At 36.4% G+C, this 17,385-nt stretch overlaps 2 protein-coding genes across 6 annotated transcripts in view; both read right to left on the minus strand.

Moving 5' to 3' along the window:
• Positions 1–506: 506 nt before the first annotated feature.
• On the minus strand, positions 507–14,931 carry FMR1NB (FMR1 neighbor). The gene is made up of 7 exons (XM_072042874.1): positions 11,859–14,931; positions 10,712–10,789; positions 9,344–9,457; positions 7,744–7,881; positions 5,231–5,327; positions 1,916–2,054; positions 507–1,225 (listed from the first exon to the last, which is right to left on the minus strand). Exons 2-6 carry the CDS (start codon positions 10,785–10,787, stop codon positions 1,952–1,954), a joined length of 528 nt encoding a protein of 175 aa, XP_071898975.1. The 5' UTR covers positions 10,788–10,789; positions 11,859–14,931; the 3' UTR covers positions 507–1,225; positions 1,916–1,951.
• Positions 14,932–15,083: 152 nt separating this feature from the next.
• Positions 15,084–17,385, minus strand: part of FMR1 (fragile X messenger ribonucleoprotein 1) — a 31,245-nt gene continuing 28,943 nt past the window's right edge. For 3 of the 5 annotated variants that reach the window (XM_072042873.1, XM_038184391.2, XM_038184390.2), the window contains one exon: positions 15,084–17,018. In XM_072042873.1, coding sequence (XP_071898974.1) covers positions 16,871–17,018 — 148 coding nt within the window. In that variant the 3' untranslated portion in view covers positions 15,084–16,870. The remainder of the gene's footprint in view (positions 17,019–17,385) is intronic. The other 2 variants (XM_038184392.2, XM_038184393.2) reach the window with 2 other exon arrangements.

The raw sequence follows: 17,385 nt of genomic DNA on the forward strand, positions 1-17,385 counted from the left end.
GGAAGGCAAAACATAGCCCTTTTCAGTCCCCATCCTTCTGCTGCTCCAAATCAAAAACATCATAATTCTTTTGCTTACAAAATTATATCCCAATCATCTCTAATACAGTGTTACTGGCAATGGTTGCAGTATCAGGCTTTAAAGCTCCTGCATATGGTTATGTCTGATCATCAGTATGTACTCTGACAATTTCATGAGACTGCCCATATGCATACTGCACCTCTATTATGCTTTGGTTTTAAGTGGTCTTTTTTTTTTTTAATTTAACAAAACAAAAATGTTATGAAATAGGGAAATCTGTAAGTACACAGTTTCTGAGAATCACTAATAGCAGTTATTCTAGAGTTTATGAGTAAAGATCCATTCCCCACAGTTGTAGCTCTTGGAAATTCTACTGCACTCTACTACATTACTGTTGCGATACTGATTCCTGTTGACATTTTAGATGCTTACTCTTATTTTATACTCATCTGTTCAAAACTTTTTTTTTTTTTTTTTTTTTGGGGGGGGTGGTGTTTGTTTTAATTTGTGTGCGTTACTCTACAGGGAGTAATTTTCAAAATTACATTTTGAAGTCACCTACCTTGGGAGACAAATCACCTGAAGATGAAAGGAAGTTCTGTGTTGCAGTGATATGCCAGGGGCAGAAAATGCCAGCAGAAATGCTACTACAGTTTCCTGAAGTTCTTCACATTTTTGCTCAGTATGTCTTTAAAGGAACTGCCCAACCACAAATTTCTTAAGTCCTCTGCAGCCAAGGAAAATAATTAGTTGTTCTCCTCAGTAAAAGTAGCATTCCTGTGCTACAATGCTATCCAATATTGGAACACAGTAAGTTGCCATTCATTAAATCAGTACTGAGTGGCAAGCTATCTCTTCTTAATCCAGATAATACTCCAAGACTGACCTCTAAACTATGACAGGCACTTAACTGGTATCTTCATATCCCTCCATAGGGATGATGTATTAATAAGAGAGGAGTGGCATTCAGGAATTGCCACGAGCACTTTTTGCCTTTCAGCATTACCATATTTTTCATACAGGAGATATGGAATGAAGAAATAGAAATGAACAACTTCTAATACAAAATCAATAGCATTATCAAGGGTTGATAACATTGTATTACTTTGATACTAAAACAAAGCATCTCATTTTCTATAGCATACTCAAGTAATCCTGGTGTCCTTCTCCTGCTTGAGGTCTTTAAAATCAGGTGGGTGCTCCTCTACACCAAAAGAGAGCAAAAAAAGAATATAAAAGGAAACCTATATATCAGTATAACTAGATTACTGGATTTATGGACATCTTTACAAATTTGTTAAATCAATTCCAATTGAATTCAGTCAAATCTCTCACCAAAATATTTCTTTACTATCTAATGACCTTGTTGACTTTTTATTTATTTATTTATTTAATTATTTATTAAGTTTGATTGTCACTTTCAGCAAGCTATTGTTTGGGACAGTAAATAGCATTTAATACCCAGATTACATTTATTTCAGCAGTCAACTGCAGTTTAGCATTAAGTAATAATGGCAGGATACAAAACTATGTGAACACGTCAACATAAAACACCCCTTTCCATAGGAAGGGAAAGGTTTCTATGCGCCTGGAAATGGATCCTTGTGTCCAGCAACAGTTTGCTAGGACTTAGACCTAGGACTGTAATATTGTTCGTGGCTTGTTCTGCTTTCATTCAGCATCCCAGGACAGGAATCAAATTCCTGCAGCTTCATTACTTGTCCCACAACAGAAACCAAGGGTTACTCCTGATAAACACTGCTTTTTTGACAGTCTACTAGACTGAGAAGCTAGCAGGCATTTAGTTCTGCATGTTTAGTGCTCTATATAGAATCAATAGTCAGATAACAATACTAAACTGAAAGAACAAAGAAATACACCAGATTTAGTTTACCTTTTTCTTGTGTTTATGGTCCTCAGAGTCTTTAGGTTAATCCGGTAACAACCTATGCATATCTTCACTATGTGCTCTTTTCTTCTGCAAAATTTTCTTTATTTTTTTGTTTGCCCTTCGTAAAGGATTGACACATGGACTGCAACATATTAAAACAACAGCAGAAATTGGTTGACTTCCACAGAAAGAATTTAGAGAAGATCACCTAGATTTTAACTGCAAAATTTTACCTCCAGTGAAAAAAAAAGTAAGATACAGCTGATTTCAGGGGCCATCACAAGATTTCATGAATAGAAAATACACTGAAAAGGCTAGGAAAAGCACTTTGATAAGTTTTTCCCATCTCTGACATTTTCTTCATGAATTTCAGTTGACCTGCTGATTCCTAACAATGCAACCATAACCAGAAAATTCTCAAGTAAGTAATCAACCAAAATCAAAAGCCAGCTTCCCACAGTTGTACCAGGAAGTTTCAGCAGAAGAAAATGAAGACTTTATTAAATCTTACTCTGTTTTAAAAATCTACAAATATTACTCAAATATGTCTTTTCCTTCCCTTTTCTATCTTATAGTACTCATCATGGCTTTTAGATGGTAATGAAAAGAGACTGACAAAACAGAGAAGGAAGATAGGATAATACAGTTACAGGCGTAACAAAAACATCAGAGAATGTCTCAAGAAAAGAGCCATTGTGCTGATAACACACAAGAGGAACTGCCAGGGAATAGGCAAAAGTAGCTCACGTAGATCCTGCTTTCTGTATAAAAAATAACACTGAAAGGAGACAAAATACACAAATTATCAGTGGAGATGTGTAAGTAACCCAGCCTCGCTGATTTGGGAACTTACTGGTGCTGTGGCAAAGGGAGGAGTATTCAGAGTAACATTAGCCACGTAACTTTGCTATTGTAACTCAGGCTTGGAAAGAAAATTTTTTGCTCTCTTTAAAATTTTCACAGGAATTCTATGTTCCTATATATAGGTTCTCTTATCCTGGCCACGTCTAGTCCTGGGCATCTCCAGACAAAGCCATCTCTAGTAACACAGCACTGATGCCTGCAAAGACCTTCCATGGATAGTCACCCCAGGTTAGAGTCTCTCTCTTTTGCCTCACTCTTTCTCTCCCTCTCAATACAAATTCCCATGGGAAACCTTGCAATTTGCTCTACAAGCAGCACAGTGGAATTAATCAATCTCACATTTCATTAGCAAAAGCCCTCTCATTTCTTGATAGTTCTAGAGAAATTTTTTTTACTTTTGTGCACGCCCATTGCAGTACAATTTTTGCATTGTACTGAGGAGCCTCTCAACAATGACCATCCAGCATTGTTAATGAAAACAAAAGAATTTCCATTCAAACAAAAGATTTTATGCTCTTTAACTAAATCATTTTCAAAGCCGTATCTTCTATCACCCTAAAACTGATAAAACCTGATCAAAGTTACTGTGTTATAGGACTGCTTCTTTCCTAGAACTCAAATATATGATGTTGGAAATTAAAACCATTTAGCATCTGGTTAATCACCGCATTAAAAAAAAAAAAACAAACAACAAAACAATAAACAAGTCATAGCAGAACAGCAATATTCCTAGTTTCACTGGCTATGAAAAAACACAGAAATCATCATTTAAACATTAATGTGAATTCTCTCAAAACAAATACGTATTAATTTGTTTTCCAGAAAATTTATGATAATTTCATGTTAATTCTTTGCCTCTCGTTTTCAGTCACTGATGACTCAGTGTAGCTATCTGTATGCTGAACATCAGCTGTTGAGCACAGGGTAAGATGTAACGTGGAGATTTTCACAGCAGGCTTTGTCTAAATGTGGAACTCCATAGCAAATAGCCATCTGCTAAGCAGTTGCATTAGTAAAGTCTGTGTGTGTGTGTACGTGCATGTACGTGATCCCACACAGCCTACTAACATCTCAGTAAAGCAAAAATGTAACACTTGGGGGAAAAAAAAAACTTCACAGAAAAAGACAATTCTGTCATATTAACCAAGCTATAGCATTAGCCATACAGTATGAACCACCACTTTAGGAAAGTAAAGCAGTGTTAATACATTCCATCGCAGTTTAAGGATTTTGATACTGTGGAGTTTATGTTCTCCCCATTATTGCAGGAGTGTATACTCATGCCAAAACTCTTTGCAAAATCAAACACTGAACTGCTTGCATAATACATATGGGCTGTAATGTGCACTACACATCAAGGAAAAAAAAAGACAACCAGCACCACCTCACTGCATGTTGGCAGCGTTCACTCACACATTCATCAGATATTCACTCACTTTTATCTGAAGTACACTCCTGGCCCATCTCTCCTTGCTAAGGCCTACTACTTTGTCCCTCCATCATGTTCCTCCAACTTACTGCATCGTTCTGTGTTAAACCCACACTGAAACACATTTCTACTTCTTGTTGCTTTTTCTCATCATTTTCTTCCCTATTATCTTTCAGATAATCAATTCCTGTATGTACACATCAATCCCTCTGTAGCAGTCAATTGCATCCCCGACACAATGTCACTCTTGAAGAAGTATCTTAGAAGACAGTGTTAAGAACGATTTCTGTCTCTTTTTTTCCCCTGTAGTTTAGAGAGCAGGCAAGTGGCAGGAAGTTCTCATATGTTTCTGTTTACATTTATGGTATGATGTAAGATGAACTTTTCCTCAAATCTTTCCTCCTTTTTTATTTTAACTGATGTTCTTGGGTTTAGGTAGCACAGGATACAGTGACATAAACAGCCCTATGACTTTCTTTGCTCTTCAATCTCATTTGCCACCTTTTTTGCTTGGTAGTTGGTGTTCCCTTCCTGCCAAAGAGATGAATGACTGAGTGAGAGGGAGAGAGTGTATAGAAAATTGGAGAAGAAAAGGAGCAAAAGCCTGCCCTTCCATACCTCAGCACACCTGCCCAGGCCGGGACCCTACAGAAACTCAGGTTCAGGCCCTTTTGCTGAAGCCCCGCCCCACTCAGGCCTTGAAGTGGAAGCCCCTCTGAAAGCCTGGGGGCTGCATGCTCTCATGTCCTACATGCGGTTTCCCAGGCAAGGGAAGCAAGATCAAGTCCAAGTTCTTTATAATTGGATCTTTAAAAGGACTACTGGGACACTAGCACACTTCTTTTCCTCAAGCCAAATCAACTATGCTTTATGTAGCTTCAGAATAGGATTTTTTTTATATTGGCACATTAGCTTCTTGCCTTTTTTCCCTCCATTTTTTTTTTCTCCCCTCACTGGCTTTAAATGTTTTCTGCTGTTAGAGGTGATATATCATACATTTGGTTTGGTTGTGCACTAATGCTTACCTCCTTTGCAAACAGACACAGCAACACAATGGCAGACACCCCAAAATAAAAAATCCTATTGCCCCAAGCACAAACAGTCGAAATGTCAGTTGCAGATCTGTAGAGTCAGAAGTTTGCATTAGTTATGAATCATTCCAAGATAATATACTGAAAGAGAGAGATAACAGAGATTAACCTCTAAGACAGTCACGCGTGTATTTCAGCCAGCAACAGAAAACAGCAGGTCCTAGAAATGCATTGATATACATGTAGGAAACATCAACTCTTAAATTTGACCACCAGAGTTCAAGCAGCCCAACTATTTAATTAGTTCAGAAGCAACTGTTGAGTAACCCCAGGGTGTGCAAAATCAGAGTCCTTTATAAGACTACAAGGCTTCTTAAAAAATGGAGACCAAATCATACAAATTAATGCTATTTATTTCATTTCAAATCTTTTGTAGCATTTTCTAAGAGCCTCCTTTAATTCCTACTGAAATTCAAGACAAAACTCCCAAATAAGAACCATTCAAGTGTGTAGCCTGTAACCATCTAACAGAAACGCAACAGCCATGAGTCTAATGTCTGTTAAGTGCTCCTATTTTGTCAACAGATTGCTATGAGGCAAACAGCATGTGCTCCCAGGGCAGTAAATGTTTGTATTTTCTTTGGACATATGTTGTACATCCTGGAGCATTCAAGTAGCTAATTAATCTATGAACAAATAATTTGGTAAAATAGTCAGTCCTTGATGTTTCCTTCCAAACAATAAAAGCTCAAGTGGAATGGGGAATCAAGCAGTCACAGCTGAATAAGAATATCCAATTTTACAATTTGCTTGAGTGTGTCTTAACTATGAGTAAACAACTACAATTTTCACTATATAGTTTTTCTTCTCACTGTAGTTAAGTGTCTTTTATACACAATATAAAAGCCCAGCTGAGGAATGATTATTAAAACATTTTTTTCCTTCAGTATGCTCCTACCAGATTTTGATGGCCTCACACTCAGTGGTACTTTCTTCTATCAAAAGCAGCATAATAGTTACAGCTGCCCTAGCATTGGAACACAGTGCTGTTCAACTACAGGAGAAATTTGAAAGTGTAGCCCTTATCTGTGCTTGTTTCTGGGCAAGTGCAAACAAGCAGAAAGAGAATTCTTAGGATTTCATATATTTCATTAAGGTTGTAAAAGATCTCCAAGATCATCTGGTCCAACTGTCCCCCTACCCCTAATATTACCCTCTAAACCATGTCCCTAAGTACCACACCCAACCTTTCCTTAAATACCCCCAAGGATGGTGACTCCACCACCTCCTGGGCAACCTGCTCCAATGCCTAACTACTTTTTCTTTAGGAGAAAGAAATTTCTCTTAAAGATGAGAAAATAGAACAAAATTAGGATGTGGGATGTGTCTAGTGTCAGGACAAGAGACAAAGGACAAATTAAATCACAAAATTCCATCTGAGCACAAGATGGATTTTTTATTTATTTGTAATTGTGAGGGTTCTAAAAGTACACACAGGAACAGGTTGCCCACAGGGGCTGTGGAGTCTCCATCCTTGGACATATTCAGTGTTTGGGTAGACAAAATTAGAGGTTTCCTGGAAACCTGCTGTGGTTGACCTTCCTTGAGCAAGGGCAGTTGGAGTTGTATGATCTTGATAGGTCCCTCCCAAACTCATTGATTGTGTCTAACAAGAGCCTCTAACTTTCCACATCTTTCAGTTTATTGAAGAAAATTCACAATGAAAAGCAACAGCAGTTTCTAAAAGCTGTAAACAGGAAAAAAATGACTAAAATTCAAGTTGGATTCAACCCTTTTAGTGAAGCAGAGTTTACCATGGAGTTATGTGCAAAGGTAGGATCTATAATAAAATTAATACAAGATTATCATCACTGTTATGTCAAGTAACCTGTGTCTTTGGCCAAGCCTGAAAAACCTTAAAGGAAGGTGACCCCATCATCTTTCTGATGACTTGTTCTAGAGGTTCACTACTGTTGTAATGATTTTTTTTTTCCTAGTACACAAGGTGAATTTTCCAAGTATCAATTAGTGACAATTCCCCCGTGTTATGTCATCTACCAAAGAGACTGTCTCCCTCATCTTAGTTATTGCCCTTCAAAACAGTCTTTATTAAACAACCATCTAGCCTCCCCTTCAGCAGATTAGGTACATACAGTTCCTTCAACTTTTCTTCATAGCACTTTTATCAAGTCACTTTGGATTAAACTCCTCACACACCCTTTCCACAAATAAAGCCTTCACTCCGTTCTTTGTACTAACCTACATAGTTGCATCTGTTTGTATTTCACCTTATGTTTTTTGCTTGTGTTGAGGTTGACAAACAATTCAGACAATTCTTTATCAATGAATTGTTTTCTGCATTTATATGCAGAAATAAATGCTAGCTCACACTTACTTTGAAGAGATTTGTGACCTGAAAAACTGAAGGAAGAAACAAATGAAAATCACATAGTTCAACTAGAAGAAGCATATGGCTATGAGGAAACAATTCACAGAAGTATACTTACTGTCTCTAAATGGGACATAACATGCCAGTTCATGTCTGTCTTTGGAAGGACAACATTTATTTTCCAAGCACTCAGTTCTGTTAATGCTTCCTCCTACAGCGCAAGGAACCAAGGTGCCTTTTTCTTTGTGACGGCAGGCTTTAAAAGAAGTAAAATGTGAGATTCCTGTTCCAGGAACTATATGCAGGTAAAGGAAGGTTATAACTTTCATTCCCCTAGTATGTTTTGAAAGAGTAAGTCTGCTAGCAAAGTAGCATCATTGACTTTCATGGAAATTTGCTCACAGAAGTTGATCAGTCTTTATATTAAAACCAAGAGAACAACTAAAATCATGTCATATGAGATCTTAAATAATTGGCTTTATTTCAGTAACAAACCTTTACAAAACTGATTGTAAACTACATTGTGCCTTTTTTGTATTTAGGTTTGTAAAGCGGAAAGAAACTATGCTTTCTGGCTGGACTGTTTCTAATTTAAGAAAAAACACAAAGACATTAAAATACCCTGTGTTTTCTGAAGGGCTCAGCATACAATGTATTACAGCTAGCCATCTCTCTGTTTAGCACTAATTGCATTTTTCTAAAAGCAGCAGTTAGGAACAAAAATCTAATATATCCAGTCCAGTTATCGAACACAGCATAAAATACTTGAAGTTTTCTATTTAATAATGGATTTATTAATAATCATGAGATCTTCTGTGGGAAAGGCTATATTTTAAAACACTTAATAAACAGTAACACTAACACCTGTAAAACTTGGTATTACAACTCTGATGTGACACCGTCACAGAAGCTGCAAAACCTCATTTGCTTCCAACACCACTCCCAAGATTGGCTGCACTGTCAGTCGCACTTTTATCAGACATCAATGGTGATCGGATTTAATTAAAAGTGGGGTCAGGCACTTCAAAAGACCCATATTTATTTAGGCCTAGTTAGTAACAACAGTGTGTCTTCATTGTTATTACTAATCAGCTATATATAAAGTGAACAGTGGTATCTCTGCTGTCTACTGGTCCATGAAACAATTACGGAGTCAGGCTTGACTTTATTTTTGTACATGCCAAGCTCTCTGTAATCATGGATTTCATCTTTTTTGGTGATATTAATGAATACATTCCGTTTTGATCTCCTTCTCAATAATTTTCTCAAATAATGAAGGTCTCGTTAATAACTTCAGCAGTCCAAAAGGTGAGCTGTTCAGCCTAAGCTAATGGCCCTGATTTCTTCCTGAACCAGAAGTGGAAGAGACTATTACTGAGTAAAATCCATCTCCCACTTCAGACATACAGAACATTTATTCTCGTGTTTACACAAGGAGAAAAAAAAGTAGTTCACATTGAATGCAACATGGGTAGGGAAGGTGAATGTTCCAAAGTGCACAACATTGATGATGAATGGATTTTATAGGCAATGCAATGGAAGCAGATTTATGATCATCCCAAAGGGGCATTTAATACTATTTTTTGATGAGACCTAGTGAGTTTTACAGTGTCAAACTGGGGGTTTTAAAAACACAAATGGTGATAGGTAAGGGGGTAGAAGCAAGTCAGCAGTAGAGGAAGAGGGAAGCAGTGCTGCAATGACAAAGTGGCACTTACTCACTGGCCTGAAGAAATTTAATATAGCTTCAGATGCACCTTTCAGTTTCATTTTAAGATTGCTGGGCACCACTTCACTATTTTCTAAAACTTGATGAGTTGGTGATGTAAAACCTGAAAGCTCATAATGATTAGCTCATTACCATCAAAATATCCATAATTAATTAAATGGAATGACATTTTCATACTGATTATCTTTCATTATGAAGGCATTTATAGTCATTATGAATTGTGACTACTGATGGCTAGCAAGGTTAAGCATAGATGTCTTTTTGTTGTAGTCAATTATATTACTTCAAATTGCTTTACGAACCACAATGAGTAAAGAACTAAAGCTGTGAAATTTAAATTAAGGAATCAATTCATGCGGAAATTGTCAAGAGAAAAAGCACTACTGTTCAGATAGAAGGTGCAGGTTATGGGAAAATTCTGTGTTACAGCTGTAGATATATTTCTTTCATGTATGCAAGCAGAACTTCTGGCCTTTAGATCAAGATCAGATCCCAACCAAAACACAGGAAAAGAAACACATTATAGATGGCAGCTTTGTCAGGTACAACCAAACATGCATCTATCCCAGTATCTTGTTTCAGGTAGTGGTGGGTGCACAGAAAGGAGCAAAACATCCATGAATACAACACTACTGGAAAATTTTCCTAAACGAGTGATTTATTGCTGTGGGACTTCTCAATTGTCTTTCATCTACACTAGTCTCAAGAATGTATCGTCTGTAAGCCTTGTTGTGTCACTCTACCTCTTTTTCATTAAAGAACAAGTGCAAATCACAGTGGGACTCCCTGGCATTCAACCCTTCCACAATGCAGAAAAAAAACTCAGAATTCCTATTTTCTTGCCTTTTTCTTATAGGGGAAACTTAGCCAAAGGAACTCTCTTTAATAGCTTTCAGTGTTTGTCAGAGTTTATTAAATGACATTTCATGATTTTATAGTTCCGTGTGAACACGAGTGAGACCATAGCCTAACCGAAAGGTAGGGTATTCAAGCAACTTCATTTTTTTGGGCAACGCTCCACCTGGGAGCAACAGGAACTCCAAGTGCACAAATACATTATTTCTCCTGGAACAGAACTTGGTTTTTCAGTGCTATGTCTTCTCTCCAGAAAAGCATTTGAATAGGCTGAACCAAATTCACATCAAAACAGGTACTCATATTAACGCATAACAGGAGTGTGACCAGCAAAGCTCACATTAGCAGTTACATCACTGTCTCCCCACCTGCTCCAGTGAAAAAAATTGATGTTTTCAGTATTTTTCAATCACTGCAAAACAACAAAGTTTGTAACTTTAATTCCTGCTAGGAAAATTACTTGCTTCTCCTATGAAAATGATTTTCTCCTTGCAAAACTCACTTGAATTGATGCTATGAAGCAATATCAGTATCACATAGTTCCGTGCTAGATGAACGCCAATTACTTCTGGCAGCATTACTGTAATAAAACCAACAGTGATAAGGTGTGTGAGTATGGGAAGAAACTTCTATCGCTCCTTTAACTTTGTATTTATAGATTAGAACAAACATGACAGTAGATTGCTGCACGGAGCAGACGGTCTGCTCCCCCTCCCCCTAATTAAGGAGGCAGCCAAACCCAGTAAAACATTTTGGCAACGTTATTTTTGAGGAATTTAGGAGAGCTTAAAGGGATGCATCCTGTTAACAGACTAGCCAAAGAAGTATATAAATACAACCTCTTAAGTGTCCCAGAGCTGGATACTTGACACCTTGAAGGAGCACTTTTAAGTGAGTGTTTTAATCCAGGTATAGTGGACTGAATCAGGACTGAAGAATTCAAAGTTTTTGGAAGTTTTCAATAGAACTGTACTTTAGTTTACTGAGTTCTTTGGTCCTTCTAATGTCAAAGAAAGATGCTTTGGATAAAAAAACATTTTGAAAAGTTGGTCCAAAAAGGATATTATGGATAAAAATACTTTTAAAAATCCCTGAGTCATTCATAGCAATTTAACAGCAGGTTTAAGTTGGGTTTTACACCTCCAACCACCCCCTGAAAACTGCTTTGCCAGATGCTATATTTCACTTTGCCTGCTGCTTCTATTCTAAAAGGATCTTTTTCAATTATTACAACATATATTAAGAGCTTAAACTAGACATTATTTTCTTAGCATTGGTAAAGGGGCAGAACCCCGTTTTCTTAAGTGTTGTACAGAGAAAACATTGTATTTTGTACAGGTATTGTCCTTTGAAGGATCTGTTCTCTCTGCACTCCTGCTGCTAAATGAGCAAAGCTTTCCTGCAATTCAAATGTGCCTGTTTCATGGAGTAATATACAAATACATTCTCTGTCCCAAGGAGAAACTTCACTTTGGCAGGTAAGCACAAACTTCTCTAAGAAGGCAGGAATCACATTTTTCAAGACACTATTAAAAATCTAACGCCATTCCAGACAAATTGGGAGGAGTGAAACATTTCCTGGGAACAGGAGAAACAAAGAAGCTATACAAAAAAGTCTATCCCTGCCCCTTACATGCTTCTTTCCATACCTTCTCTGTTACTGTTGGAACAGGCAGATCACAGCTACCCTGAGTACAGCAACCCCAGGCATGTTATGCAGGACAGCATGGAAGCAAGGCTCATCACAATGGGCTGCCCATCCCTTATGATGTAGCTCAGAACAGATGTGTAACTGCATCTACCTGCTGCGTGAGGGACCAGAAAAAAAGTTGCATATGCAGTTTCAAAGAGTCAGCCTTCCACTGAGAAAACTGTTAAAAGTCTCAGTCTTTAATTCACTAAGTTAAGGCCACATCTGTGTTATTACCAATAGGCAATGCAGGAACATGGCCTAATAGACAGTAGTGCAGACCAACTAATACATACCTCAAGCCATCAAAATACACTCCTCAAAACAAAGTTTGGGCAGAGTGCCCAAATCAGATTTGAATAATTCAAATAAACTCATTATATAACAAGATTTTCCCATGAATTCATCAAGTCTATGTTTGAAGCAAAAGTACAGTCTAACCTCAACCTTCTTTTTTCTTAGAAATGTCCATTCCTTTTATTAATGAAGTGTTCTTCAAATAGGTTAGGAACATTAAAAAAAAAAAAAGACAGAAACCTAAGTAAATGTTGACCATCATCCCATCTTACCCACCATTTTTTGGCATTTCAGTTAATTGAGTAATGAGTTTAAAGGGTATTTTTTTAAAACCTGCATTTGTAGTCAGCATTAGCTTTCTAATATAAACATACAGCATCCTATGTTTCTTTCATTCTGCACACACTACGCACAATCACTCCCAATACAAACGAGGAGACACTTTGAAACATCTAATAGGGAACAAACATTCTTCACTTTCTGAAGCATTTGATTCTACATGCAATTGTGATTTTCTGCATTGATTTCTTTCATGGAACACTACATATATGATATGATGCATTTATGATGTACAAATATGAGACTCTGATTCAGACTGCTAGAACCCGAGAAAATTGCCCACACATTTTATGTTGACTGCTTCATTGATTTTTGTTCTTATTAAATTCAGGGCTGTTGATTCTTCTTGTTGTAACCGTAGTCTGTACCTAAGACTCAAGCCAAATCCACCAGCCAAAAAAAGGCCATCTAACATGCCATAGGACCCCAACCTTATTATACTATTTCTGCAATGGTCAAGTTCCTCATCATTTATAGAGACTACATCCATGGGATGCTTTTTGTTTAAATTAACTGCTTTTATTGTAAATCAGTTTTTTATTCAGGGAAAAAAAAAGTCATGTTGTATTGTACCCTCGGTAGAAACATAAGGCTTTCATCTATTTTTTGTTTTTATGAAGCATTTTCATACAGCACTCAAATTACTACTTTTGAAATTCTTTATAATAGGCAAACAAAAGGAAAAAAAAAAACAGTAACAACTAGTTTATACTCATAGTTTAGTAGCAATTATCGCCATCAGGAACTGCTCAAGATCAATGGTCTTCATAATATGCAAGCAGGAGTGACAGACAAGGGATACATATAAAAAAAGATTGTTAGGAGCAGAAAAAGGTCTGTCCCCTGATGTGGGCACAAGATCCACAGGCTGCTGCTGAAAGACTAATACTTCTGGAGTCAAAAGTTGATGCAGTAAAGTCTAACCCTTTCAGCAGTAAATACAGTATAAAAATGTCACATGAAAGCTAAACTGCAAATAATTAAGTCTAGCAAAACTCTTGCAAGGAGTATCCTGCAGATCAAACTGGAATCTGTTCAGAACATTTAGCTCTGAAGAACTCATGTCAGCTTTCATATAAAATTGCATTAACTTGAAGGTATTAGAATTCTTCCAGCCATTGTGATTTTCATGGATGTGAATATAGCCAGAGAAGGCTGTTTGACCAGCATCTTTTAAGATGAAAACTTAAGTACAGTTATGTTCAAGTGGATGGTAAGTTCATTACATGCTACTGCAAAAACCTACATCAGGTAATAGAACCACTATCAAAATACACACACGCTGGTCTTCCATTACAGCTGCTACTGTTTTGAGAAAGTCTTCAACAATACACAGGATGATAAAAAAATTAAAAATCTTGCAGATTAATACAGGATGCCACTTACCAGAACCATAAAGAAGGGTTCTTGAAGTGACTGAGGAATATTCACTGGAAGCTAATCTATTCCCTTTTAATATTCAATACTGAAGAGTTTGAAGAAAAAAAAGTTCAACTCAGGAAGTTATCTTTCTGATTAAGCACTCCTACAAAGAATGCATAGTGTACAGTCGATATCATACTTGGACTATTAAATTTGTTTCTGGCTTGTTGAAAGAAACAAGCATTGTACGTGTTTGATTTTAGAGACAGCAAATAGCAGAAATATTATTTATAGCTAGGCCATTAAAAGTTTCTGTACACAAGAACTAAACTGATTTGATTCCTGAACTCATGAATGCTTATCATCAGAAAAACAAAACAAACAAAAAACCATTTCAAACAAGCTATATAAATAGAGGTCTTTTCTTGACAAGATTTTATACCAACTCTGAAAAGTTACCATCATTAACATAAATGCATTTAGTAAAGAAACACTTTCTATTTTCATAAGCATCTGTTAATTTGTAGGCTTTGATGTTAACCCTACTTAATTTAACCTTTGGCATCATTCACAAATACCTCTCATTCTTTTTAAAGAACTTTATTTTTTAAAATAACTTTAATTCATTAGACCATACTTTATAAGTTACCAATAGGACGGACCTGAACTCAAGCATCAGACATCGGTTGCACTTTCAAGTTTTTTAAACAACACATGATTTTTCAAAATAAAACTGTACATTTAGATTCACAGTTTAATTTGTTGAAATTTAATAACATTTAAAAAACACTGGAATTTGAATTGAAAGGGATACATGTTAAGCACACAAATACTGAAAGGTCATAATCCCAAAATGCACTTGAGAATGGAATGCAACTAATTAGTCAAGACTGTAGTAGTTTAGTAATTTCACATTTAACCTAGTTAGCACCTTAGTAAACTCAACCACTGAATGTAAGAAATATAGTGCATATAATGTGACAACTCAACAGGTATTGTACCATTTCATAATGAGATTGTTTCTTGAGCATTATGTGCCATATTTTTTGAAAATTGGTAATATTTTAAGAAGTTTTCTAGAACGTATAAGTAACAATGACTACAGTTAAAGTCTAAACAGAAATATTTTCTCTACTTGTTTTGAGATTTTTAAAGCAATCATTTATAAGGATTGCATCAACATCAGTTAGCAGAGGAAGATCAAACTTTATTGAAACTGCTTGCATACAAAATATATTGCACTATAACCAAACAAATGTCAACATAAAATCCAATCTGTTGTAGCTAATATGTACAGAGAATATTGCCCAAGAGCAGTTACATTACAAGGTCAGTCTACCTTGGTTAATTATCTACAGTATTTTAAACCAAACAGCTTACAGATGATGTGTGCAAGGTACCAATTTCTGTTTTCAAATACTATACATTCCCAAAATAAATAACTAGAAATCAACATTAATGTTTGGCAATACTTTTTAAGACATTTTTATATTTGTTAAATCATGTGCAGTTTGTTGCCATTTTTAGTATGCTCACCTGTATGCAAGGAAAACAAAGAATGAAGAAAGCAAAAGAAACAAAACTCACAAAATACATCAGAGGCAAGGTCAAGTTTGTACAATTCTGTACACAATCAGTGGCTCTCCTGGAGTAATTTGAATAAAATGGATTAAAATGTAGGTCCTTATACAGCTTTGCCCAGTGAGTATAATGCACGACCAAAAATAAAAGAAAGCACAGCTCCTCCCACTGCTTCCCACCCTTCCCTGGTGTATGACTGTACTTTAGATCAAATTCTGCATTGCCTTCCAATGGGCTGGTAATTCAGACCTTGTACCTCAAAATAAGATGGATTTGTTCTACCCCCAGTATCTCCAGTTACTACACCTGAACTTTTCAGAGTGGTGATTTTCTTCCTAACTCTCCTGAAATAGTCCCCAGATTAAAACAGAAATTCAAAAACTTTTGGGACGATGAAGAACATTAGCGCTTTAGACTGGTCATCCGGCCAAATAGCAGGCACACATTACTAGCTTGTGAACGAGTTACATTTGTTCCCTCAGTAACAACGAGTTTTTTAGTTTTCCACAATGGAAAGGTTTTTTTTTTTTTCTTTTTTTAAAAAAAAATCTGTACTGCCTACAAAGAAAAAAGTTACACCCCTTTTTCAATAACACTATTTGCCAAATCTTCAGTGCAAAATTTCCTATTCTTATAACTGCCTAACCCAATGCTTATGTAAGGAAAAAATTATGGAAAGCATGCACTTGTCTATAAAGTACTAACGTCTGACAAGGATTGCTACATATATTTTACATTTAGTGTTACCAACTCATCTTCCCTGATTTCTGCATCCAAATATAATATTCCTACCTGCCAAGATATAAAAAAGGCACAGATCATACAACTTTTTTGCTAATGAAAATGACAATTGTTACATCACACATTTTTCAGGGTCCACTAAAATACTGAAAAAGGTGGACCAGAATGTGAACTGACACAGGACATAAAACGACATAGCATTTCATGAAGAACTTGTAAGTTAGATTGAAAACAGAAGCCAATTTGATTACTGCAAACACTATTTATTCTGAAAATTGAAATTGAGCAGTGATTTTGACCCGATGCGTTAAAATGGTACAACTGAACAGAAAGTTTACCAATGCACAGCTCAGTATTTTTAAAACAAACAAAAAGATTCTTTCATTGTTTGAAGTGCAATATGTACTTGAAAGCGATTTTCGGAAATTCAGATATTTTTATGCAAATATTTGAATAACTTCTTATTCTGAAAACAACTGCATACTGTTGATGTTAAAAAAGGCTAACAGAGAACATATGTTCATTTCATGCCCTGCGCCATCTTGCCTACTATTTGTCTTTGGCCTAACAAGTTTCTCTAATGTGGAATAGGAATTACTGAAACAGTATAGGAAATATGACTTTAGAATTATGCAGTTTAGGGTACTCCGTTCACCAACGGCTGTTGACCATCTGCGCTGTCCGCTTTCTCTTTCTTCTGATTACGTTCTTTACCCGTGCGCAGCCGACTACCTTCATTGGAGGTATTCTGTAATGTTTTAGTGTGGACACTCCTTTCATTATTGCAGTCAATTCTGATCTGGAACAAGTCAGAGTTATATAAAGCATTCTCCTCCTTTTATCCACCCCTTACGCATTCATTACCTTTGCAGCCTGGGAGGAGTGCTGTTTATTAAATCGTCAGAAGACACAAAATAGTAACACACCCTTAAGGCTCTGTTAAAGGTAACTAGATAAAATGGAGCATGGCTGATTCTTTTTCTGTTTGAAAATGCCACATACTTTTGGCCATAAAAGAACAAATCCCCACAAACACTCCAGTCTGCCTAGTCTTGGAAAGCTCTGCTCCCTCACCAAAGCAAAAACATACTATATTTGTGCAAGAGCAAGTTGAAGAACTTAGAGTACATGGAACTCTGAAACATCATTTCACTTCAAGTTTCTAG

The sequence above is a fragment of the Anas platyrhynchos genome, chromosome 10, assembly GCF_047663525.1.
Source record: "Anas platyrhynchos isolate ZD024472 breed Pekin duck chromosome 10, IASCAAS_PekinDuck_T2T, whole genome shotgun sequence".
Taxonomy (NCBI): Eukaryota; Metazoa; Chordata; class Aves; order Anseriformes; family Anatidae; genus Anas; species Anas platyrhynchos.